This window comes from Siphateles boraxobius, unplaced genomic scaffold (assembly GCF_051911475.1).
Source record: "Siphateles boraxobius isolate OS27281-9 unplaced genomic scaffold, OSU_SipBor_1 25, whole genome shotgun sequence".
NCBI lineage: Eukaryota > Metazoa > Chordata > Actinopteri > Cypriniformes > Leuciscidae > Siphateles > Siphateles boraxobius.
The window spans coordinates 8,158,971-8,185,564 of record NW_027508866.1 but is presented as its reverse complement, the minus strand read 5'-3'; the positions used below and the strand labels follow the sequence as shown (position 1 = coordinate 8,185,564).

At 41.2% G+C, this 26,594-nt stretch overlaps 1 protein-coding gene across 3 annotated transcripts in view; it reads right to left on the bottom strand.

Annotated features, from left to right (window-relative positions):
• The window catches only part of uvrag (UV radiation resistance associated gene), a 128,279-nt gene that overhangs the window by 36,940 nt on the left and 64,745 nt on the right, over positions 1–26,594 (bottom strand). For all 3 annotated transcript variants that reach the window (XM_077242387.1, XM_077242388.1, XM_077242389.1), the window contains one exon: positions 11,945–12,020. In XM_077242387.1, coding sequence (XP_077098502.1) covers positions 11,945–12,020 — 76 coding nt within the window. The remainder of the gene's footprint in view (positions 1–11,944; positions 12,021–26,594) is intronic.

Here is a 26,594-nt window from a genome sequence, read left to right as displayed (position 1 = left end):
AAAATATTTTTCGGTCAGCTCCACACATAAAGCTATTATATGGCATCAGAATACTTAGAATATAGTGGTATGGATTAATTTTTATTATACTTTCTGAAAAAAAGCTTCATCCACTTTCATTGTAATTAAATAAGTAATGACTACATTTTTCTTCAAAAAAATCATACAGGTTTGGGAAGACATGAGGGCGAGTAAATGAAAGCATAGTTAGAAATGGAAGACTAGTCAAGGGAGCACAACTTTGAGCTACAGTTGGCTTTTGGGCGCTACATTAATAGGCATGAGGGGGGCAACTCCTTGTGGTGAAATGCTCAGTAATTTCTTGTGGTGTGATATAGCTTTTATGAGTACTGGAAGGCATCCCCGAGAGGTTTCCAGCTCGCTCCGCAGGCTGCTGTAGGTGCGACAGCAACAAGCTATGAGGGGAAGCAAGACCACACAAAGCTAAAACTAGTGGGAGTAGTAAAAGCAAGAGAGTGTGTGCTAAAACACATAATGTTACCAGACAGACGAACAACCACAACAGTATGTGCTGTAACAGTTTAGAACAAGACCAATTGCCAGCTTTAAATTAAGAATCAAGGCCCCACCATGTAATGGCTAGAACGTATATCTCAGCTGTGACATGCATACATCACATGGGCCCATGGGCCTATTTTTGAGAGGGCATCAGTGGCAGTCCTTTAACAACTTTATCTGTGTCTAAGCAGTCTAGTGTAGCTTTTGATTAAATAAAACAAAATAAAGTACTTCCAAATAATATTGAAGTTGCATTTAAAAACCAATTGGGCCATGATGCTTCTGATGTGGATTCAAATATTAAATAATTCAAATATTATAAAGCAAAATAGAAAAACCCAAACCCAAAAGGGGAAAACTCCATAGACATGTTGTATGAGAAGGTTATATTTAAGAGGGAAGTCTAGTAAAATGAGCTGTTCTGCCAAGAGATCAGCCAGGAGAAACAGGGATCATATATAAAGCTATGAGAAAAGAGAAAGTTGAGAATCTCTGAGGACATCTGAATCACACGTCCCTGAACGGAATATCACAGTTAAAAGGAGCAAACGTTAGCCAACAAATTCTGGACAAAAGCACAGGGCTTCCTCCGGTGATGTGACACAGCCATATAAAAACACTGGAGAAATACTGGCCAGTATCAGATCTAATCTCAATGTTTCATCTAGTCATTGACTGTAGAAGAAAGAGAGAGAGAGAGAGAGAGAGAGAGAGAGAGAGAGAGAGAGAGAGAGAGAGAGAGAGAGGTAAGGAGGAAATAATTAAGAAAAAGTTTGGAAAAAAGCAATAGAAAGATGACTGGAAGAAAAAAATACAATGAAGATTTGGAAAAAGAAAAAAGTATCAATAAATCAAATAAATGAATAAATACATTGAATACAAATAAATATGAGTTTTAAAATGAGGAATTTATTTAATCTATATAAAATCTAACAATTTTCAAAATGTACACTACCGTTCAATCATTTTGGGTCGGTAAGAATTTTTTAAAGGGGTGGTAAAACCCATTTTTTCGAAGGCTTGATTGTGTTTGTGGGGTGCACTGTAACGTGTTCATGCTTCGTTTTTTAAAAATTGCATTATTCTTCATATATTTCACCTTTATTCTTCACTGCTCTTCCCCTCCTTGTAAAAACGGTCTGATGGTTTCCTGGTTCTATGAAGCCAGTCCCTCAAAACTACGCAATGGGCTCAGATTGGTTAGCTGGCCCAGTGTGTTGTGATTCGCTAACCGTCTAGTGCACGTTTCCCGGGAAACGTTAGTGAAGATGATCGAGCAGAACCTGTTCAAGAACAGCTGTTAAACGACGTTTCAGAAAGGTTTGTTTTTTGTTGTTCACTCATTACTTTTTAGATATGCTGTTATTTAATTGTACAAATTATTATAGAATTAGAAAAAAAATAAGCTTCATAAAGAAGAATTTCATATAATCATTCTAACAAATTATACTACAGTCCTCAAAGGGATTTGTTTGAGTAAAGACTGCGGATCTATAGTGATCGTTTCTGACTGTATGCCACCGTTACTTCTGTATTTTTAGAACGATTGTAGACAAATATCTGTCGACAGAACTATTAATCCAAAACGAACAATAAACATCGGCTGCCAAAATCAAACACAGAACCATGTTTAGCATGCCTGTAGATAAACAAGCGATAAACAATACATAAAAGCTCTAATCAAAGAATAATTTACCCTAATTCCAAGTTTGCTGTTGAGATTAAAAAAAAGTTTGTAACGTTAGGTGTTTGTCAGATAACGTTAAGTATGAATGAGCATTTAACAAACCAGCAGAGCCAAACAGCGGTTTCATTTGTTTACATCCTTGCTACAACGTACAATTAACAATACGAACTATTACAGGAAAACACATCGACGAAAAATAAATCATACTTACAGGTTGAGGCTCGTAAACAAAGCTTCTGTTTTTAAAGTAGGAACTGCTCCATCTTTCAGGACAAGCCGATGTGCGAATCCTGAATTGAACTTGCAGCGTTTCGACGGCACTGCGACAACTCTATTCTCGGAGGAGGGGTTTATGTAAATAATGGGATATGCTGACATCAGTAACTCCGGAGGAATGTCGTGTAGTCCAAAACCGGCTGTTTGCTGTAGTCCTTGGGAATTGAATGATTTAAAAGCAAATATCTTCCTTTGCTTTGAACTTTGAGCGCTGTAACTTTGCAGATGTTGTTTATGCTCAAACAGCAACATTACACACTAGCTAAAGTTAGAACAGTGAAATTGTGTTTTACCACCCCTTTAAATGTTTTTGAAAGAAGTCTCTTAAAGAAAGAAAAAGAAAGAATTTAGCTCGGTCTTTTCCAGTGATAGATTCATTCATCATCACTGGCTGCATTAATATCAGTAATTTCAGTTTGGTTTGAAATACAGCAGCCATCTGTTATCTTAGAATAACTGGTGAAGGCTTTTATTACTGACTGGGTGGGCATGTACAGTCCTAATGGATGAGGTGTAACACACTTCCCAGGCCTGAAGGAAACTCAGCTTATTAAGCCTGATGACTTATGGAAAACAAATCGCTCCTAAGATAACAGCGAAAACGTGCAGCCTTACTGCGATGCAATTAAACGGAGCGCCATTACATAAAGCTGTTAAGACAAACCAAATAATCAGTCTTTTTCTTAGAAATTCCACAAGTCAGGTGCAGCAGTGGGGTGAAATGGGATGTAATCTCTTCATCTAGACTAGTTGAGTCCAGTAGTCCGTCAATCTGTTTTTCCCTCCCTTGACCATAAATCAATTCTGAATAAGGAGACGGCGGGTCCACAGGCTTCGTTCCCATACCCTTTTGAGAACGTAGGGTGGTCCCATGCATGCTAGTGCAGCCCGTTTTACGCTCTGCCAAAAACAATTCTGCGGTTGAGATGTGACAAATAAAGTGTCTTAAAAGTGGTATTTTCAATAGTTTGGACACAACTCATAACCCATTTAAAATGGCACCTAAATATATTAAAATATAAACCAGATTTTCAATGATTACGTGGCCGCCTTTGCAGGAAGAGTGGCTCTTAGTACAGTAATAACAAACATATGTTTGCTAAAATCGCATTTCGATTTCCTCTATAGGACATTGAAAATTACCAGTACAGTGAGTGAACTTTCATAGGGCTAAAAGACAGAAAACAAGATTCATTATGCAGTTCACCAAAGCAAACTTCCTTGAAATGGAAAGCGGATGCCGTCTGGGTTGGAAGAGATGGAGAGCTGCTTAAAGAGTTGATCAGTTCCAGTTCTTCTCTTGTCCCCAGTGATGTTGGTTTGGCGGTGAAACTAGGGGGACCAGGGTTCACGGCTACGCAAACAAACACGGCGTAACGCTGGTTTGGATGGACTCACTGAGCCTGGTTTGTGAAGATGAGGCTTTTTATGGAGGGCCGACAGGAGAAGGGCTCTCATTGTGCGAGGGAAGGTGCATACGCAATACAGCGGCTTTTTCTGGAGGGTCCAGTTCACCGCGTTGGGCTGACTCACTCACCGCAGGCAGGTCTGCCGGACAGGGAGGAAGGATTCTGGGATAGCCTGTGAATAGTTTTTTCTAAATATGCTGTTCTCTTGGGAGTTTTCTCTCACACTCATCAACTCCCACTTTTATTTACCTGTCTGATCTTAATTAAAAGGAGGAAGAGTAAATAAGTAAATATGACCAGTCAGCCTTTTTGACTCAATGGGCTGCCTTCAAAGGTAAACCAAGTTAGGAATTGAGAGGTGAGTGTTTCTTCAACTAAGACCACTTTTGGCCCTGTGGACTATTAGAACCTAAAAACGCATAAAATAAACAGTTTTCACATCCGTACTAGTTTACTACTAACTTGTCTACTAACAAAATTATTTATTTTTATTAAACATTTCCACCCCAGTGTAATTTTCAATACATCTCTCATTATTTACTGTATAATGTATATCTGTGATGGGCTGTTTTTACACTCTTTTTGGAATAAAATTGCATACATTTCATAGCTAGCACTTTATGTACCCTAAATAGACACAAATAAATTATATTTTTACACTTTGTTAATAATTTCATAATTTCTGATTAGAAATTATGCACAATAACAACACTAACAAAATATAATTACATTTACCTTGATTTTTCATACTGACTAGGAGAAGAGTGCGAATAGAAATTCTTAACTGACACCATTGTGTCCCTGGTTAACAAGTACAGTAGTACACCAACTAACTCACACAAACAACTTTTTAGAGTTGGTATTCAGTTCAGTGTGGTGGAAATTATGCCACAACTGTGGTACAGTAGTATTTCTTTAAAAATGTACCTTTATACACAAATATGGAATTAGTTTGTAAAGTAGATTTGTTAAGATTATCATAGTTTTAAACCATATATATATTTTATGACAGATTTTTTTAGTTGGAAGTGACTGAAAGTCTAGTTCTAGGGTAAGGCTAAAACAAGAAACAGGCATGGTAAAAGTTTCTAAGGCTGTTGTAATGCAATCTGTATATAACAGAAATAGTTCAAATCTGTTATCGTTCATAAAAATCAACCTATAAGACATAAAAGTGCCCAAAGTTGAAGTAACACCCATTTATAAACACAAAGGGAAGGGAAGATCAGAAACAGGCTTGTGCAGATGATTAGACCAAAGTCTCTATTTCAGGAATGCAACTTAAAACGATTCAAAAACATGATTTGATTCCCTAACTCTCCGTTTTTCTCAGTGTTTGGACACATCTTACGGTTAGCGACCCATGATGGTAATCACATTCAACACTGTGTTGATCTTTCTTTCACAGAACACGGTAAATCAAGTAAGAGTGCAGTCATGTTAGAATGCATTCAAACAAGAGGAAACCCCTCAGTCTAGAGCAGGAAAAAAAAGATAAGAAAGAAGAAACGTGAATGAAGACAACATACGAAAAAGGAATTAAAACCTTAGTGGGGCTGGAAAAAAACAAGAAGTGATCAAATCATTCATAGACGAACACGTATGAGAAAATAGCACCACATCTAACGGAGAGTCATTGCCGGCTCGCACTCTGAGGTTATGTACACAGTCTGATGGAGGTAAATGCTGAATGTGACATATGGAAATTCCTGCTTAATATACACAAATAAAGCCACTTAGCCTTAGTCATTAATCACACAAAGGTGATTTTGTTCACAAAGCACCGTTGTGGCCTTGCTAACTCTCACATTAAGGAAAAAACACTCTCACAGGAAGGCAGGTATGTAATAGTGGTAGTTAACTTCTCATACAGGAACCAACAGCCTTTCACTACACGTGTGACAGTGAATGAAAATGAGACTTACAGGCGTGCGAGTGTTTGCATGCATATCTCCTCTCTCACCTAAGGTTCATATGGTTTCCATCCCAGAAAAGTCATGTTAGATAACAGCCATGACACTAATGGCAACCAAGAATCTCTCACCTCTTTACAGCTAGAGTTCATGTGCACCTGCAAGACTTTAGAGAACGAAACATATTCATGTATCTCAAATGATTCAATCGCAAGATGTCAGAGGTATGAAGGTGTAAATAGGAGGGTTGAAAATGCATGTGATCGTATCACATTTGTAGCACAAATGTGAAATGCAAAATAGCGGTGAAATGGGGCAAAAAACGGACTATTGTCAATAGTGTAGTAATGCATGAAGCACGGCTCGCACAGAAGTCACTCTTTTAAACCAAGTTGCTTTCTGTTGTTCAAACCGTTGAGATTCCTATTGAAATTGTAGTATTTCGTAGGGATGCACAATATATTGGCCACCATGTATCTATATCGGCCGATATACGTTCATTTTTAATGTTATTGGCCCAATAAGAAATGATGCTTTTGAATTTCTTGAAATATGATCGGAATCACTTAAAAAAAAAGGGGGAAAAAACAATTAAGGGCAACATGTGCAGCGCAAGTCTGTCATATAGGCTACATAAAATTAAATTACAAATTTATCGGCCAATAAATCGGTTATAGGCTTTCAAATATGAAGAATTACAGGTTATCGGTCAATTTTCATATCAGTGCATTCCAAGTTTTTTGTCTCCAAAAATGTGCAAGATAACAGTAAAGTATTACTGCACCTTCAGCATCCTGGACTGCAGCGTAAAACCTCCTACTCCACTCTTTTTTTTTCACAATTTGCAGTTATAGTATGTGTGTCTAGTTGGTAAGTTTTCATCACTGGGTAAACAATAACAAAACTAATAACAAAAGTGTTTAACCAGTGTTATTACCATGAACGAAAATCAAAATAAAAGCTAAATGAAAACAATAGCTATAAATGAATCGTAGTTTTGGATAGTATACCATAAAACCTTTGACTTTGCAACTAGATAGCTATAACACTAGACTCCGCTGAAAAATGTTACATTTTAAATGACAGTTTCCCAATTTTACTTCCCTAAAACATAAAAAGCTAAAAAGCTAAAATTAATCTAAAACAAACAATACTATATAGTAATGGCTAATGAAAACAGAAAGACAAAAAGACAAACTGAAAATAAATTAGAAATTAAGACTAAATAAAATTTTCTATATAAGAACGTCACCGCTTGGTTCTCAAGTGGAAACTCTCAGTACCTCAACAAGTCCAAAAGCGTTGAATGAACAAGTGCAACCAAAGCATCCTTATAACACATTATCCTTATCCTTATTACAATCATGAGTGCACTGATATATGCATATTAGCATTAGAAAGAAATTTAGATCCGGTCATCAAGCAGTGCTTTGCAGAGAACAGGGCACACAATGCTAGACCTACACTTCAAATTCCTCAATAATCTTCAACCCACTCTGGGTTTAATTCCAAGCACAGCCCTTCCTGCTGAGCTCCTTGCCAAATAAGATATCTCACTAGCTTGGCAACTGAGTGCTAATTGTAATATTTCTTTCAGCGTTCAGTTTATGCAGCGTCTCGGGAGGAGGTAATCCGTCCTCAGAGTGCGGCGTTGCTTCAGGAGCTTCAACTCAGGGTTGGTCACTTCAGTGCTTCTGCCATCTAGGGGAAGATGAACCACTTAGACACACAAATTCACACATATACATGCTAAATAGTTTTGAAAGCTTGGAAACTTTTTCAAACACAGTTTGACCTCAATGGTATGGTGTCCAAATCTCCAAACCAGCATTCTGAATGATCCATATGAAATAAATTAAACAACAGCAGCACAAGAGTGTTTGTTGTGCTGCCAAAAAGAACAACATTTAAACATAATGACTATTAAAAGCCAAATTCACAACATTCCAGATGTTGTTATGACAGTTGAAGGAAGTCTCGGCAGAGGCGTAATGAATTAAATACTTTTGTTTTTTAACATATACAGAAAAGGATTTTTTTTTTCTTTACGGTATGTTTAACTTGTCTTCCTTGTGTTGAAGTCCAAACCAAAGAAAGTAGACTAGCCAAGCCTAACTACCTAAAAAAATTAAGAGCTTCAGTCTCAGTTTGAAGACCTTATTGGTAAACATGCTCTAATGCAACAAAAACTGCTTAGATCTCTCTCTCTCTCTCACTCACTCTCTCTCTCTCTCTCTCTCTCTCTCTCTCTCATAAGTCACGTAAGGTTGCAATTTAAGAATAATTTCACAGTTGGCAGGTATGTGGGTTGTAGGAATAACTAGTCGAAAGAAGCCTTTTATAATTACATTGGATTAGGGTCACGAGACACCAATAAGATGCATTTCTTAGAGGTCATTCACAAAAAAACTTGTTTTTTTGCAGCATAATAACGCAGCAGTCAATATAAAAGAAGCTTTTAACCCTAAAACAACTACACTAAAAAAATAATAAAAAAAATTAAAAACGGGCAAATATACAATAGGACAGAACACATGTTGGGCTAATTTTACCTAGCAATTTGGTTGTTTATTAAACCCAGCATAATGGGTTGATTTTATTCATTCATTTTTACTGTAATACTAGCTTATTTTTTTACTTCATACATAAATTAGTGCTTACAGGTTAATCCTCTAAACTTTTGTAAAATACTCCACACAACCACTGGTTTGCACAATAACTTCATTTATTATCGATGAGTCATCATATTTTAAAGTATAGCATATTTTATACCATTTTTAATACGTAAACTATACAAAATTGCCTACATTTAAACTCATTAACAAACATTAGAAGTAAAAAAAATAAACATTTAGGAGTAAATCATGTGTATTCGACCAGTCTCTGTTATCCCATTTACACTTATTTTACCGAAGAAATGCACCAATTCGATGTCACTGAAAACGGCTCTCTCGCCTGAAGAGGATGCAAATACCCTGTGATAAATAACTCAACTGCTGGGTTGTTACATTTGACCCAGGAGCTGGGTAACACGAAAACTAGCCAAACACTAACAAAAATAACCACAAAAAGGCTCAATCCAGTATTTGAGTTGAAAAAATAACCCAGGACTTTTTTGTGCACTGAATCATATTTGATATGCAAATGTCTAAGGCCTCTAAATTATCAACATGATCAAAACTTTGCTGAAAAACCTGTAGTACACAATCTACTACATGCCTTCTGCTATCTGATTGATAGATTATACTTTTTTAGCAAGTAAAAGGTAAAATGCAAGTAAAAATGTTGTGTACACGTGTCTTTTAGTTGTGAAATCTTTACTGATTTTTATGAAGTAAAATGTCAGAACAACTTATTAGTATTATTAGTAATACTTCAGGATGAACACTTACTGAAACAACTGATTATCCTTACATCAGTTTATAGAAAACTCAAATATGATACATCAGGCTTTTGAGAAAAATGTATTTGTACATCTCTCAGTCGTCATTGTCTTGCTTTGCATTATGTGTTTTGCACTTCACAATAAAAAACAGCACTTTGATGATAAAACTAAGCATTTAAATATTGTCTTAAGACATATTATTAGAAAATATAAAGTGACAAATTATATTTAGATGCATTTAATGTATGTAGTCTGCTATACTGGTATAAAGATCTCATTGATTTACATTACAAGCTATCAGAATTTCATCTTACTTTTTGACCATGTAAATATCATTAACTTTAACAAACTGCATAAACTCGAGGTGTTTTTCCACCTTTAAAACACTATATAAGCCATAAAGCCTGATTTATCAAATATGATACCAGACATAAAACACATGCATTTTTTTCATTCAAATTTTTTTTAAGATTTTGTCTAAAGGTTCAATAAACTGTTCCATTTTTTAAAATAGATTTTTCTGAGGGATAAAAAAAAACTTGTCTCTAGACATTGCATTTTATCTTCAATTCCACTGCCCAGCGTCTCGCGTTTTTAAATGCAAAATGCGTTCTTTGTGAATAGCCCCTTAAGGTGTGTTCATATAGGATGCTTTCTTGCATTCAAAAACTGCTCTCAAAACTCGTTTATTTCATTGAAACGGCATCTTTAAAATGAGATATTTATTGTGCTACATGATAAAATGACCTAAAACATCAGTCAACATTAAAAAGAATCACACGCAAGAGTGCACAGCCCTTCAATAGTACAACTGATCTTGCCTTAAAATATTGTTGATGTTGGTGAATTTGTTTAGCTTTGATGGCTACAGCGTCAATGCTTTAAAGGGAATGGATTTAGAGACTTAACTTCCCTGAAAAGACAGAGAAGTTCTCTGCTGACAGTCTCACAGCACACTAAAACAGCACACTGAAAAATTCTCTAAATTCAACCATTTTAAAGCACCGTCACTAAATATTAAAGCAAAAATTAAACTAGATGTCTATTCGGACTCATCCCTAGCAGCAAAGCAATAGTGCAAATGACAGAGAAAAACAAATAAAAATACAATATCAAAAAAAAAAAAAACTTCCTAAGACTCCTAAGACAAAAGTGACCTGGCGAAACCCCGCTGGCCACCTGACATTCTTCTCCCTTCCTCCCATGACACGAGGACTAAATAAAAACAACATCCATTCAGCGCGCTGCTTCAAAGCAACTAAAACACCCCTCCTTTCTCTCTCCCTCCTGCCTGCTTGGATCATTTTCAAACACACACAATTTAATAAAAGATAGACGTTTAATCTCCTCCATTCCAGAACAAGAGCGCCACTGTGAAACCCGATCTCTGCTTAGTCTCAGCAGCCGGACACACTGAGCCACCGCGGCTACGTCTAACGAACGGAACGCATTAAAGACGAGAGGGACCGACGGGATAAAATTAGAGGCAGAGACCAAGAGAAAAATAACAACAAAATAACAAACAGCACTTCGCTTGCTTGTTATTCGCAAATCATATTAGGTAGGAAAAGCCAAGCTCAATTTTCTAATATTTAGGGGTCGATGAAGCAGCCTAGTCCTATTCGGATTAGCAAGGGGCGTATCGAGAAAGATGCAGAGGGGAATATATACAGCAGGCCTAGCTGCTGGGATCGCGATGGGCAGAGTTAAAGCTAAAAGAAAAAGAAATAACAAGTAGCGTGACTCAAGGGCAAAGCGTCATGCATTCTCCGGACAGTTTCTCTCCTGTTTTGCACATGTGCAACAGAGGCCCAAAAAATTCAATGGGTTATAGCTCATCTGTTTAGTTACGTAGCCATGTTTGAGTTCAACCAACTCAAATGCTTCAAAATGTTGAGTTCACTGAGCTCATATGGATCGGCTTGACTCCGGGTGAGAGGCTTCACAAACGATGAGTCTAAAAACCGCTTGATCTCGCGGTCAACACACCGAGATAAGCTCCATTAGTTTGCCCTACAGAGAAACACTGACAAGGTTAATGAAGATTTCTGGCAAAGGTGCAAAGCATTACATTCGTTCTGATTAAGGGGACATGGGATGGAAATGGTGGGCGACAGGCAGTATGAAGAACAAGCGGCGGAGGGCATCTCGCAGTCAGACTACAAATGGAGGCATATATCAAACATGACAGATATATAAGTTTTCCCCTCAGAGTTGGCTAAGCTACATATCACTCTATACCACGCACAGCTACGTTTTTGTTCTAGCAACGTGCGTGCCGCTCGCGTGGGTCAGAGACGGACCGATTCGGTCGACCTCCTTGACCGAAGTCGACCTCCTTTCTGAAGTCTATTCTGTGTTATTCATCTCCACCTTAAGTTGGGGCAACAGCTGGAGCGCAGGAGTCTGGGATTCCACTCCCAGAGCCATGGAGGCGTGTTAATCTTACACTTAACCAGGGAAATCGATTAAATTCATCTTGTATAATTCTGAATCAAAGCTCAAACTTGAAATTGGATTTGAGCTGTGGCTTATGAAACCCTTTTTGGATGACGTTAATGCAAGTGATTTACAAGGTACAACTGCTGTGAAAACTTTGAGAGCAAAATCTCAACATAGAAGTTTAGTGCAGGGGTTATTTAAAGTACTGACTCCATGGACAACATTCATCCTTCTTTTTCAGATACACACTGATCTGTAATCAGTCATTCAGCCATCTTGATTTTTACAGTGGAACCTGTTGAGAGATTCTTACCTGGGCGATGTTTTTGTTGAGCAAATAGACACCGTATTCAAACTGGAAACGCTCTCCTCTGGGATAAAGGGGGAACCTGCAAACAAGAGCACAGAGGCATCATGAGAAACAGTTTCAGCACTCACCTCTGAACCATTACACATGGTTCCCATACTAAACACAAAGCGAAGAATATTTTTTATGAGGTCGTAATCAGTTCATAACTTTGCACTGGACAACCTCACACAAAACAAAAAAAAAAAGCAGGTCATCTGGATAAACAGCTAACCAAAACTTTAAAGCCTGAAACTAATAACTGTATTTACAGACCAACATTCAGAGTCCAGATTGTTTTAGTGTTTAAGGTTATTTATGTCCTGTGTAGTTAACTGAGCAATCATGATGCTTCAAACTCTTCACAAACTTTGCAAAGCAAAAGGCTGTTTCTGACGCAAGACATTTGTGCAGATGTTAAGAGACCGCCTGGAGCTCTGGAGGTCTGGTTCTGATCCGCTTCTCAAATGCATGTCTGAAACACAATCTATTATCCCTTAAAATCATCATTCTGGCTTGTTTCTTTCGGTCAGTTCTCATTTAAACCACAAGCGTAATCATGATTCAGAAATGACCGAACGGCACACAATATCAATGTCTACATCAGAGCATCGAATAATGAACTAACCAGTCAAGATGCACAACAGATGAACACGCTGGACTATTAATGCAATTCTGAAGGGTGCACATTGAAGCATTTACTGAGAATGTAAGACTTTAGAAAAAGCTTTTTTATATAAAAAAAATAGTGCTATACAATAAGGTCACTGGATGCCTATGATGTGGTCAACACTCATTTTTAGCTAATCTTTTTATCCTCTTGAAGCAATATATCAATATAAAAATTGATCATTTGTCAATAAAATATGAACAAGAGCTGAATTTGCACTTCTAAAAAAGAAATGTAAGTGCTTGTAAGGCACCAAAAGAGTAGTAGTAAAGTTTGGATTGGTTTAAAATAAAATAAAATAAAATAAAAGCTAGATTTGCATTGATTTGTTATAGTTTTAAAGTACACTTAGGTTTTAAGCTTTGGTTCAAAGTAAATTCGATTAAAAGGCTCAAACAAAATAAATAAAATAAAATACAATTAAATAAAACTGAATATCTGAGGAATATTAAGATTATCAAATTTCGCCAGCAGTTAGCAGTTTAGGAGCAATGGACATGTTTCAAAAACAAGCAGACGTCCTGAACCAAACATCATATTAATTTTATTGGAATATATGGCCTAAAAAACCCAGTTGGAAAGTCCCTCTGAAAAAAAAACAACAACATAGGATGGGAAAGGCTCAACAACTTGTGAATATTCTGCACCCTCCTCAAAGCTACTTCCACTAACACCTGACATAATGTCAGAGTACGACATTACAGCCCTGTTATTAACAGCTTACTGAGAAAGAGAGAGAGAGAGAGAGAGAGAGAGAGAGAGAGAGAGAGAGAGAGAGAGAGAGAGAAAGAGGCAGAACAAAACGAGGACAGAAAAGCCTCCAGCTTAACCACCTGTGATCAACAAAAACATGACCACTTTAACCACAAAGCTCCCGTGACAGCGCTGTCAGGCTTATTAAAACACAGCGTGTGTGTTTTCAAGACTTCATACCTGAGGAATGCATTTATAAAAGTCTCACGATTGTGAACGTGCGACGTAGAGTCATTCATATTTTATTTTAATAAAACGGCACAGTAGGAGAAGTCGTGGACTGTAACTGGCCCGGGGTCACAGACTTTAGCCTACGGGCGGCAGACACCTACAACCCAGAGGTGTGAGTGATCTTCCAGAAGTTCCTCTTTAATCCGTGAGGCCTTTTTGTCAGTCGCACCTGGGACTCGTGCTTTTAATCGCGGAAGAGTGGAGACAGACCCACAAATCCCCACCCTGTACTTCCTGTCTTAACAATTCTGTCTCTCACAGACATACACACGCACTCACATACTTCCTGTCTGACCCGTAAGACCCAGGGGGGCATAATCTTGAAGCAGGTGCATACTTAAAACCCTCAACGGACTGAACATACACACACGCACACACTTCAACATGCCATTCATGTCACTTTGAGTGTAAAAGAGCAGAACAAGGTACAGTGTTGCAACTTATTCCTCACCCAAACCTTGTGAACTGCCTCACTGCCTTCCAAGAGAACAGTCATAGAACCTAAGTCGCAGATTTGCACTAGGAGGCAACAAAACAGAAATAAATGTAAAGCAGTCAGTTGTTAATAATTCAAAACTACCTTTAGCAATACCGCATTTTATGATACATTCAGAAATTAAGTATCGTAAGTAAGACTACAATGGTAGCTGAATCTGTTCGATTCTGTTCGACTCAATCAGATTAATTCATTCTGTGATAGGACAAAACTGGTTGTGATGTATGTTTCTGATTCACTGAAAAGAATCGGCTCATAAGAGTGATTCTTTCAGAAATCGGATTACACTGGTTGCACTCTTTGGTTTTGGTTCACTAAAAAGAACTGGATCATAAGAGTCATTTGTTGGACTACACTGGTTGGACTTTATATATTTGATTCACAAAAAAATATTGGTTTGTTAGAGTCATTTGTTTGGGAATCACACTTTCTCCCACAGGGCTGTAAGTTTGTAATTCACTAAAAATGAATTCATTAGGGAATTGGACTACACTGGTCACAAATCACAATGTATGTTTCTTGCTGTAGATTCCATAGCTGTCTTGTGCCGCGACTAAATAAGAGGTGCAAGAAACTCTGTCAGAGTATTTCAGTATAGTATTCCGTCCGCATTGTGCAAGAACCAGAATCGAACATCACTTGGTTCCCAATGATATCCTCAAAAGCCGCATCTTACCACATGCCATAAAAAACAACGACAGTAACCCAGCCAAAAATCACTCCCGCACACACAAACATACGCAGGCGTGCACATACCGTCACCTAACAGTGATTAATGAGCGTTCTCTGGTGTGTGTGTGTGTGTGTGTGTGTGTGTGTGTGTGTGTGTGTGTGTGTGTGTGTGTGTGTGTGTGTGAGATCATACTGCTGTGACTCTGGTTCACAGAGCACCAGGAATTCCTCAAGGGAATGTCCAGTCAAATATATTATAACAGAGCAACAGGGGGCAGGAAGCGAGTATGTGTGTGTGCGTACATGTGAAAAAGTCAGTTTGGGTTAACAGGAGAGAAAATTAGAGAAATGGAGAGAAAATAAGAAGTGTTTTCATCACTATTGGAAATGTGGAGGATTACAGTGAGAGCTGGAGAAATGTTCACTCATATGTGGCAGGATACCTCACACCCCACAAAATGTCTCAGAAAACGATACTCGGTTACTAACGTAACCTCGGTTCTCTCTAGAGAGGGAACGAGTATTGCGTAAGTTTAGCTTACGCTACGGGAAAGATTCATCTTCTCGAGATACTGAAGCCAAAAAACTATCCTTAATTTTGTATTCCTTGTCAACGCAGTGCAGCAGCTAGCAGACCTAGAGCAGGCCATCTTGCGTGCTCATTGGCTGCCGTGCGGGCAACTGCTGCAGCCTACCAGTGAGCCCGGCGTGACGTCACGCCCAATGAAGGGCGCCCGCGCCTTCATAGCGTCACAGTCCGCCAGAATGGGCGTGGCTTAGCGTATAACACTAGGGGCTGTAGGCTGACTTCCCTGGTTTTCGTCGACTGAAGCGAAGTCGCTCGTGGCGCGAGCACGGCCGGTTACGCAATACTCGTTCCCTCTCTAGAGAGAACCGAGGTTACGTTAGTAACCGAGTATCGTTCTCTTACGAGAGGTTCTCTCGTATTGCGTAAGTTTAGCTTACGCTACAGGAACACTTTGTCAACAACGTGCGCGCCAAGCATCCACATGAGACCCCGAGCTTTCAGGGGAACCCCATAAGTGGAAAAAATAAGGTGGCCAGCCACGCGGGCCATCACTTGTACATAAGCACACATAGGGAATACAGAGCAGCGCGCCGGTCTGTATAGGCACATGGCACATACCCTACTTAGTGCAGCTCAACCAGGAGAGCTGAGTCATGTGAGAGTGATCTGAGCAGGAAATCTGGGCAGAATACACCTCTCCTTCAGACTGACAACAGTTTAGCCTGCAAGGCAGGAACTTCTAGGTTATAAAACCTGACAAAGGTAGACGGGGAGCTCCAGCCCGCCGCTACACATATGTCATGGATAGAAATTCCACTGGACCATGCCCACGAAGAGGCCACGCCTCTCGTGGAATGAGCCCTGATGCCCAGAGGGCATTGCAGACCTTTTGACACGTAAGCGGCCGCTATAGCGTCTACTATCCATCTGGACAGGCTCTGTTTCGAGGAGGCGAGACCCTTGGTGCGCCCACCAAATGAAACAAAAAGCTGTTCCGAACGCCTGAAGGAGGCGGAGCGCGTAATGTAAAACCTCAGCGCTCTGACAGGGCAGAGGAGATTCACATCACCTTCGCTGTCAGATGCTGGGAGAGCTGACAACGAAATAACTTGCGCTCTGAATGGAGTGCCCATCACTTTAGGGACATAGCCATGTCTAGGTCTGAGGATGACTTTAGAGTCATTCGGTCCGAACTCAAGACACGACGGACAGCACATGCAGGTCCCCTACACGTTTTACTGACGACAGTGCAGTCAGAAAGACGGTTTTCAGTGATAGATATTTCAACCCCACGGTGTCTAGTGCTTCAAATGGAAAAGCTTTCAGGGCCTCGAGGACCAATGAAAGATCCCACATGGGAACCGACGGGGGGCGCAGCGGATTCATCCTTCTAGCTCCTCTAAGGAAGCGGATGGCCAACTCGTGTCTTCCCAATGACTGGCCGTGCGTCGATTCTGCGAACGCTGCCACGGCCGCCACGTATACATTGAGCGTGGATGGGGACCTTCCCTTATCCAACAGCTCTTGTAGGAAGGTGAGCAGATGCGCCACCCCGCATGTCCGCGGGTCCAGACCTCTGTTGGTGAACCATGCAGAGAAAACCGACCATTTAGACGCGTAGGGCCTTCTCGTGGAAGGGGCTCTAGACTGCGTGATCGTGTTCATCACTCCTTTTGGCAGGGCAACGAGTACCCGTTGATCAACCATGCATGCAGAGACCAGCGCTCTGGATTGGGATGCCAGATCGTGCCGCGAGCCTGAGAGAGGAGATCTGCCCTCACCGGATTCGGCCACGGAGCTGTATGTGACAGCCCTTCTAGTTCCGGGAACCAAATCTGATTCTCCCAACGCGGGGCTATGAGGAGCACCGAGTGGCGCGATTTCCTGATTCTCTTGATCACCTGTGGCAACAAAGAGACCGGAGGGAAAGCATATAGCGGGAGGCTGGGCCAAACCTGGGCCAGCGCGTCCTCGTCCTTCGAACAGACCGTCGGGCATTGAGCGTTGTCTTTTGACGCAAATAGGTCGACTTCCGCTCTGCCGAATAGGCGCCACAGTTTCTGGACCGTTTGGGGTGCAGGGACCATTCCCCTGGGGGAACATTGTCCCTGGACAGTTTGTCTGGGCCGTCGTTCAAATGGCCAGGCACATGCGCCGCCCTCAGCGAGCGCAGGTGCATCTGAGACCAAATAAGGAGGCGTTCCGTCAGATTGCAGAGATTTCTGGATCTGACACCGCCCTGACGGTTTACATAGGAGACCACAGACATGTTGTCCGAGCGGACAAGAACATGCTGGTCCTGTATGAACGGGGGGAAGCACTTCAGCGCGTTCTCGACCGCTATCATTTCCAGACAGTTTATGTGAAAACCCTTCTCCTGGTCTGACCACTGGCCAAAGGCCGGTCTGCCCTCGAACAGTGCGCCCCAACCCGAGTTGGACGCGTCTGTCGAGATGACTTTACGATAAGAGATGGTTCCCATCATTACTCCCTGCTGGTACCAGTCGGCCACTAACCAGGGCTGCAGAGCTGCTATGCAGGCCTGAGTCACTCTGATTTTCTGGCCGCCAGACACCGGCGGGACACGCGAGCATTCAACCAGCGTTGGAGCGGGCGCATGCGCAGTAGGCCCAGCTGGAGCACCGCTGCAGCTGATGCCATACAGCCCAACATCCTTTGAAATGTTTTCAAAGGGAGAAAGCTGCCCTTCTGGAAAGATGCGGCTAGGTGGTGAACACGGCGCGCGCGCTGTGTCGATAAACGAGCCGTCATGGTCACCGAGTCCAGTGCTATTCCTAAAAAGGAAATTGACTGGCTGGGCAGTAATGAGCTCTTGGTCCAGTTGACCGTGAGACCCAAGCTTTCCAGATGACTGAGAAGCACTGTTCTGTGAGATAGCAGTTCTGTCTCTGACTGTGCCAATATCAGCCAATCGTCCAGATAGTTCATTATTCGCAGCTCCTGACTTCTCAGGGGGGCGAGCGCCGCGTCCATGCACTTTGTAAATGTACAGGGTGACAGGGACAGGCCGAACGGCAGGACGGTGTAATGATATACCTGACCGTCGAAGGCGAATCTCAAAAATTGCCTGTGACGGGGTACTATCTGAATCTGAAAATAGGCATTCTTCAGATCTAGAGAAATAAACCAGTCCCTCGGGCGAACGTGCGCGAGGATTTTCCTGGTCGTAAGCATTTTGAACGGTCTTTTCGCAAGCACTTAGTTCAAATGTCTCAGATCTAGGATAGGTCTGAAGGCTCCGTCCTTCTTGGGTACGAGAAAATATCGGCTGTAAAAGCCTGACTCGCTCAGAGAAGGCGGTACCTTTTCTATAGCCCCTTTGCACAGCAGCTTTGCTGTTTCTGCGTGAAGTAGGTGTGCTACTTCCGCATTCACTATCGTCGCGGTCCGGGCTTGAAAGCGCGGGGGACGGCGAATGAATTGAAGTGTATAGCCCTGCTTTATTGTGCTCAACACCCATTCTGAAATCCCTGGGATAGTTTCCCACGCAGCTATGTGAGCCGCTAGGGGGCGAATGGCCTCCGGGTTCAGACCGCCGCCATTTGCGGGCTTGTGAAACTGAACCGGAGCCGAAAGCGCGGTGCGCGCGCTCTCGGTTCTGGGCAATGGCTGCTCGCTGAAAAGCCGAAACCGGCTGATTTATGTGAGATGTCTCAATCATAAGGGATGGGGAACAGTCTTTTGTCATTTTTTTTACGCGCGAGCAGCGCTCCGGGCGGGAAAGCTTCCTGTAAGCGTGAGCGCGTGTGCGCGGGTACGAGACTTACAAGTGTATTTGATGCCCCGATCATAATGGATGGGGAGCGTTTTATTAATGCCCTGCGTTTTGTGATAACACTTAAAACGCGCGGGCGGAGCCCGGGGGGAGGTTTGTGTTAGCAAGCGTGAACGCACTCTGGCGGGCACGAGATTTACATCCATAACCTGCTTTCTTTTGTGAAACTGACCCGAAGCCGAAAGCGCGGCGCCCGCGCTCTCGGTTCTGGGTAATGGCTGCTCGCTGAAAGCCGAGACCGGCTGATTTATGTGAGATGTCCCAATCATAAGGGATGGGGAACATTTTTTTTTCACTCTTTGACGCGCGAGCAGCGCTCCGGGCGGAAAAGCTTCCTGTAAGCGTGAGCGCGGGCACTAGACTTACAAGTGTATTTGACGCCCCGATCATAATGGATGGGGAGCGTTTTATTAATGCCTTGCGTTTTGTGATAACACTTAAACGCGCGGGCGGAGCCCGGGGGGAGGTTTGTGTTAGCAAGCGTGAACGCACTCTGGCGGGCACGAGACTTAGATTCATAACCTGCTTTCTTGATCGTGTAACAGAGCGGGCAGATAGTGGGCACAGACTTGTGGACACATTTCTTACATTCAACACTCGAGCGGCTTTTCTGCGCTTCATGAGAGTGTGCTCTGCGAGGTTCGGAGTGCTTATGTGTAGTGGTGAACACTGGGGCGTGGGCACTGTCATTACACTTACAACACCGACGGCATGAGCCGGACCAGACATTTTACTCTTTTTGAGATTTTTCTGGGTCGCCGTGAAAACGGCGTTTGTGTGCAGGCGAAAGAGTCAACAAACCGGCTCGTTGGCTGCTAATTGAACCACTGCAGTAGCCTGTTTGAAGGGGACTGACAGGGAATAAACTTAAACACGCACGTCTTTTCGGAGGCGATGTGTCTGTTAGTAAGCGTGAGCGCTCGTGAGCGGGCACGTAACTTACATTCTTAATCTGACATTATACTCACTTGAGATTTCTCTGGGTCGCCGCGAGAACGGCGGATGTGTGCAGGCGAGCGGGTTGCATTACCGGCTCGTTGGCTGCAAAAACACCACTGCAGTAGCCTTATCTAAGGGGATTGACATGGCGAGACATTTCGACGGCGGTGCGCAAGCCCGTCCGGGTCATGCAGAGAGCTCGAGAGGGCTCTGCATGACGCGCGAACGGGGACGCGAGGGCGGGGTAGCTCTCTTGTAACGTAAAGAGAGCTAGCCGCGTGCTCGGTGGTTGAGCAGAACTAGAACAGTGTTTGTACGAGGGCGCGCGCACGAGTAGTGGGCACGGGACCTACATGTAACACAGATGATGCCCGTGCGGGTCATGCAGAGAGCTCGAGAGGGCTCTGCATGGCGCGCGAACGGGGACACGAGGGCGGGGTAGCTCTCTTGTAACGTAAAGAGAGCTAGCCGCGTGCTCGTACGTGTCCCTCGGCCTCATTCTCAGATGCGACGGCAGTGAGGCTCGTGAGCGGCAGCTGCGCGTCGGTGAGGAGAGGCGGGGGGTGTTGAAGGCTTCGAGTCGAGCCCGCAGGGTCGACAGCGGAAGCGCTACACAGCCGGAAGTGCGAGGCGTCTTAAAAAAGACACTCGCTGCTCTTTTAGAATAGGTTTTAGAATAGGTTTAGCAAGGTAAAGGATACGTCGCCGGATTGCGTAGCTCGCACGGATGGCTGAAGGTGGCGAAGACGGCCGGCTTCCTTCCTAAGCTGGCTGTCCGCTGTTCGACGGCGGCGGTGGCTTCTCTCAGATCCAGCGATACGAAGAGCTCGCTGAAGAGACGAAAATCAGGGAAGTCAGCCTACAGCCCCTAGTGTTATACGCTAAGCCACGCCCATTCTGGCGGGCTGTGACGCTATGAAGGCGCGGGCGCCCTTCATTGTGCGTGACGTCACGCCGGGCTCACTGGTAGGCTGCAGCAGTTGCCCGCAGGGCAGCCAATGAGCACGCGAGATGGCCTGCTCTAGGTCTGCTAGCTGCTGCACTGCGTTGACAAGGAATACAAAATTAATGATAATTTTTTGGCTTCAGTATCTCAAGAAGATGAATCTTTCCCGTAGCGTAAGCTAAACTTACGCAATACGAGAGAACCTCTCGTAAGAGAACAAGGCACATCACAAATGCATGTATTTAGCTGAATATCAGGTTTGGAAGTGACCCATATTGGTCGTCCACCAAAAATGTGCTAGTGCTTGGTTGAGGATATGTGAACCTCTCTCAGAACCTGGCATAACATAGAAAGATGATTTAACTGACCATGTTACCTGCCCATAAAATAATCGTAGCACATTATCTTACTAGTTTTGAAAACTTATTTTAAAATCTTAAAAGAAAAGTCATTTTAAAAAATTTAAATAGTTACAAACACATATATCTATATCTATGTATTATAGTATATCACAAAGTTGTTTACTTGAATAGTTAAATGTAACTAATGAGCAATAATAAAAAAGCCGGAAAAACACAGAAAACATTTATTCATACAGTAAAAAATAAACATATCTTTTTTTAATGTTATATACTAGCAAAAAATACTGCAGCAATATTTTTTAAAGTGTAATTCCAAACTGCTGTAAGTAATTCTATGCATATGAGATACAGATTTTAACTAATCAAAATTACCATTCATGACCTCTAATGCAAACATTAGCCATTAAAGACATAATTGATAACTAATTGGTACAGCAAACAAGTGTCTCTTGAACTATTTTATATTTAAACATTTATAAATCAGTGTATAATGGATTATGAGTATGGTCATTGAAAAAGCAAATGCATGACTAAAGTAATTATAAAAAATAATATAAATGCAACTATAACTGTCCTTATAATGCAGAATAGGTCTTCATGAGTCTTTATAAATATTTTTATAGAATAGTAATACATACTTATAAATAAGCATAATTCATTATAAGCATGGGCTTCATAGAAAGTGTTACCAATCATTTTAATAGTAAGAAATCGCTTAAATAAGTTGTGAAAACGGTTTAATCTCTTAATGTTGTTTTAAATATAAAAAAAACATGTTAAAATATTTTTTATGCATTGTTAAGAAACTGCTTAAAATTTGGTGATTTGATATTTTAACGTTTTAACGCATATTTAATACTTGGAGGTGGCAAGAGAAAACATTACATTTTGGGGTGCTGTGGAGCCAATTTATCCCATCCAAAACCTTGTAATTCTGGTGAAAAACTCTATTATCCTAATATTAATGTAGCAACTCTGATTTCATCATTGTCTCACCTCAAACAAACAGGGTCACCAGTAGCAGAGCTGTACATTTGCAGTAAATGTTTGTGATGGGGCAAAACATGCAAGAACAATCCTCCATGTTTCTAGATTTGCCTAAATTTCTTTCAAAGTTTGATCTGGAATGACACTTTATTAAAAAAAAAAAAAGAGCTTAGATAATTGAAAATGACAGTGACACACATTCTCATTCGCCTCCTTCTGACTGCTTCCATCTTTTCTTTCATTCTCTCTCTCACTGTGTTACGGAGAATGAGTGAGATGTTATCAATTAACTACACAAGAGAAGAGAGACTAGATGGGCATGTACGATTACAAAAAGGTTTTGTGTGCACTACCTCAGAACCATGACCTCATATTAGCACATAAGCTCTTTGTTCTGTATAACCGCTCTTTGACAAAGTAATGGTGCTCAGCCAAGACTTGACCAATCTAAAGTAGACTCAACGGACTAACTGACCTCCGACTGATATATCACCTATTCACAAAGTCACAAAAATGATATCAACTTCATTCTACAGTACATCTAAATACTGGTTTCACGATACGATTTTCTCACGATTTTTTTAACAAATGAGATTTAAGACAAATTATAAATGAAAAAGTGTCCTTTTTATTATTTCTCAAACAAAATGCTGCACATTTATTTTTATTTTTAAATATATTTGTCAAATAATAAAACTGTTAAAAACGGACGCCCCCGGTACCAAGGGCAACGGGGCTTAAAAAATTCCCTTCAAGGTTGTTTCAACTCAGTCTTTCTGTCTGTCTGGTCAAGAGGCTGGACACTGGTACCTTCGCTATGTAAAAGACTGTGTAAAATTAGTAGGGCCTACCACATTGACAGGGGTTTTACATTGTAATAAAGGCAAGATTCTAATTGTGTTATAATTTGTAACATTACACTAGTAAGACTTAAAAAAAACAGAAAACATTGAGACGGAGATAAACCAGATTCCTGGTTGCCACGGAAACACAGATGCACCTTGTGATCTCCGTGGCTCTGGCACTTGTCATATTAATGATTTTTACATGAAAACGGAGGTGACTGGTGCTTCTCACGGTGGTGATTATTATTAGTCTACGGAAAGTCAAAATGCCGCCACATCTCCGATTTGAATGAGTCAACATCTACGCTTGCCGTCGCCATGTGTTTGACGGCGCGAGCACACCAGTCTATGACACACTGGCGCGGCGCGAGCGGAGCAAACCGAGCGTTTTCAGTTAATTCCTGTGGAAGTTGAGTGCTCACACAAGCTCAAGTTCTATAAATGAAGTGAAAACACTCGCTAGCTTCGTGCCAGTGTGTGCTCGCTGCTATTGTGCCTGTAAAGCGAGGTTAACAACTTCACAGTAACGTTAGGCTATTCAGTAAACGCACCCTGCTGTTTAAAACGTGTATCGCAATTCGTTTAACATTTCAACCGACTTGAATCGTCACACAATTTTATCGATTTTCAACCGGTTGCGAGTGAATCGTTCCATCCCTAAAAAGGAGTAGAGACTTTTTCTTGGGCGTAGGGTACCATGTCTATCATCTCATCCTCTAAATGAACTTTGACCTCCTAGAAGCAGCCAGTGGCTTAAAAAAGTGTGCTAACTGGTCCTGGAGTGATTTTCAGTCAATGTGTCAGTTATCACCAAATCAAGTTCCCAAAGATATTTTTGTGACATGTTTTGCTTTAAAAGTGTGCTTGTGCTGTCTAGTGTGTCCAAATACTTTCAGGGCCACTGTAATTTACACTACAGTTTGTTTATTCCTGCTTGGTTCATCTTAAAATATGTCTGAAATGTTATCATTATTATTATTCAAACTAACATTCCACAAGCACCAGATATAGAGATGTTTGACTCAGAAAATGGCATATATGAGAAAGTTCAGATGCATAGCATAATAAATACCTATAGCATACAGTAAAAAGTGTTCCCTTCCAGTTCTCCGGCCCCGTTTCTGGTCTTAATTAAACAGCTGTGGGGGAAAATGCACCTTGTTCTCTTACACCAGCTCATAAAGAAACTAAGACGACAGAGCAAGTGACCCACAAATCCCTTTTAGACCTTTTCAAGACACACGCATACTTTAAAAGAGAGCCTGAAAATGTCCGAACGGTTACAGCGTGGGCTATCGGCTGTGTCTGGCCCATTAAAATAGCATTGTGTGGCAGGTGCTCAGTGTAATCCTTTCTATGATATTGGGAGTTACAGCTATGGTTGATTTATACGGCAAGTGCTGCCATTAGCTGTGACAGTTTGGAGGCAGGTGTTTGTTTAAAAGAAGCAGGCTTGATTTATCAATCCCCACATCTGAAACTGCATTAAAAACTCTGTAGTTATGGGGAATGTTCTCTCTTTCCCAGGTGAATTAAATGACAATGTGTGGAGAGGGAAAGCTGAAAGGTATGTTGCATATATGTATGATAAGAAAAGCAAGAGATAGAAGCAACAAGTGTGCGCACCGGAAAGAACGAAGGACTGTGGGAAAACGTGCATGCAAGCGTGTTAATACATAAATATGGGCTGTTCACAAATGGAGAGAGAGTATGCACCAGCACGAATATCAGAGTTAGGATGACATGGTTATGTACATTTGGAGTATCAATTATGATATGTAAACAAGCAGGCGCAACATGTGCCATGGCTTGCGGCAAGTATACATTAGCGCAGGTCATTCTGAGTAGCTGGGAAGATTTTCAACAGTTCTTGGAGTTATGCACGGTCCACTCCGACCACCCACCAAACAGCAGGCTGCTGTAGAATTCCCTTAACTCTCATCGAAGCCAGTCGCACGCTAGACGGACGCAAAGAGTGTACCTTCGTAATGAAGATCGTAGCTAGTCTGGAAAACTGCAGCACGAGCAGGGAGATTCCCGCAGTCAAATGTACCTGAAGACCAAAGAAAGTCCTGAACAACAACCAAAAAACTTTTAAACAAACAAAACATTTTTAAAGTTGCGTTGGTCAATCAAAAATACATTTTCATATCCATATTAGATATTAATATTCTGCTCAACAAAAGTATTTATTTTCATGTTATAGCCGATGCCCATTGAAAAAAAATATAAATTGTAAAAATTTGATATATATATATATATATATATATATATATATATATTGTAATTTATTAATTATAATTAATATATTCAAACAAATTAAATGAAATATTTATTTTATTGATGTATATAAAATTATAAATTAGCCAATAACCAATTTCGTATCAATATTTTGTCCAACCCTAATGAAGATCGTATCTGACTGACTGGAGCAACAAGAACAAGACCATCTTTTCAACAAACAAGAATGTTGACAATTTTGAAAAGATAAACTGAACAATCAAAAAAGGCCATTTAAAATTAGAGGGACTTCCAAGAATCATAAACGGGTATCCCAACAAATCGAGTTTGATCTGGCTAATCAAAACATTGTGAAAAATTGACAATATGGACCTGAAGATATTAACAAGAACTGAATGATTTAAAGAACAATGGAAACATGGCACGATCCACACCTCAGGAACGTTTAGAAGATAAAGGGAAGGAAACAAGGAGAAGACAGCCAGAGGAATGATGTATTCAGCTGCCGGGTACAGCCTGGGTCCAGTCTTCTGTCTTTATGATGAGCGCTTTTATCAACTTTCAGTCCCAACAAACTGATTCTGGCAGACCCGGACTTCGTCCCTGAGGGCCAAGTAAAAGACTGACGAGTCTTTCCACTGTCTTTAAATGATATCAGCCCTTGAAGAAATCATTATGTTATGAAACACACTGCTAAATCAAAAAGTTCAAAGGTTTGATTGGAATGGTTTACATTTTTAATGTGTCTCAAGAAATGCGTTCAGACAAGGAGGACCTGACCTGTGATCCTTTCAAAGATGGAAATAAAATACAACCAGCCAACCCCAAAAAGGAAGTACAGGCCATCTTAGCAGTCATCATCAAAGGATTCTTTAATAATTTTCCTTTCCTTTGAGCTCATGGTTCCTCATGGCTGCCCTCTCTGGTCTGGGAGCCCAAGCTGGCAACTCCTCAACTCATGGAGCGATGTGTCAATCCCTACTTCCATTTTTACGCTTGTCATAAAGTCCTTCTGAAAATGTGGACAGCGCCATCATACAGTTCCCCATAAAAGCCTATATGAGAGGGGGGCTTTGGTTTAATGGGCCAATCTCTGGACTCCATCACCCAGAGTACATCTGGATCGCATCTCCCGGCCTCTCCGAGCTCT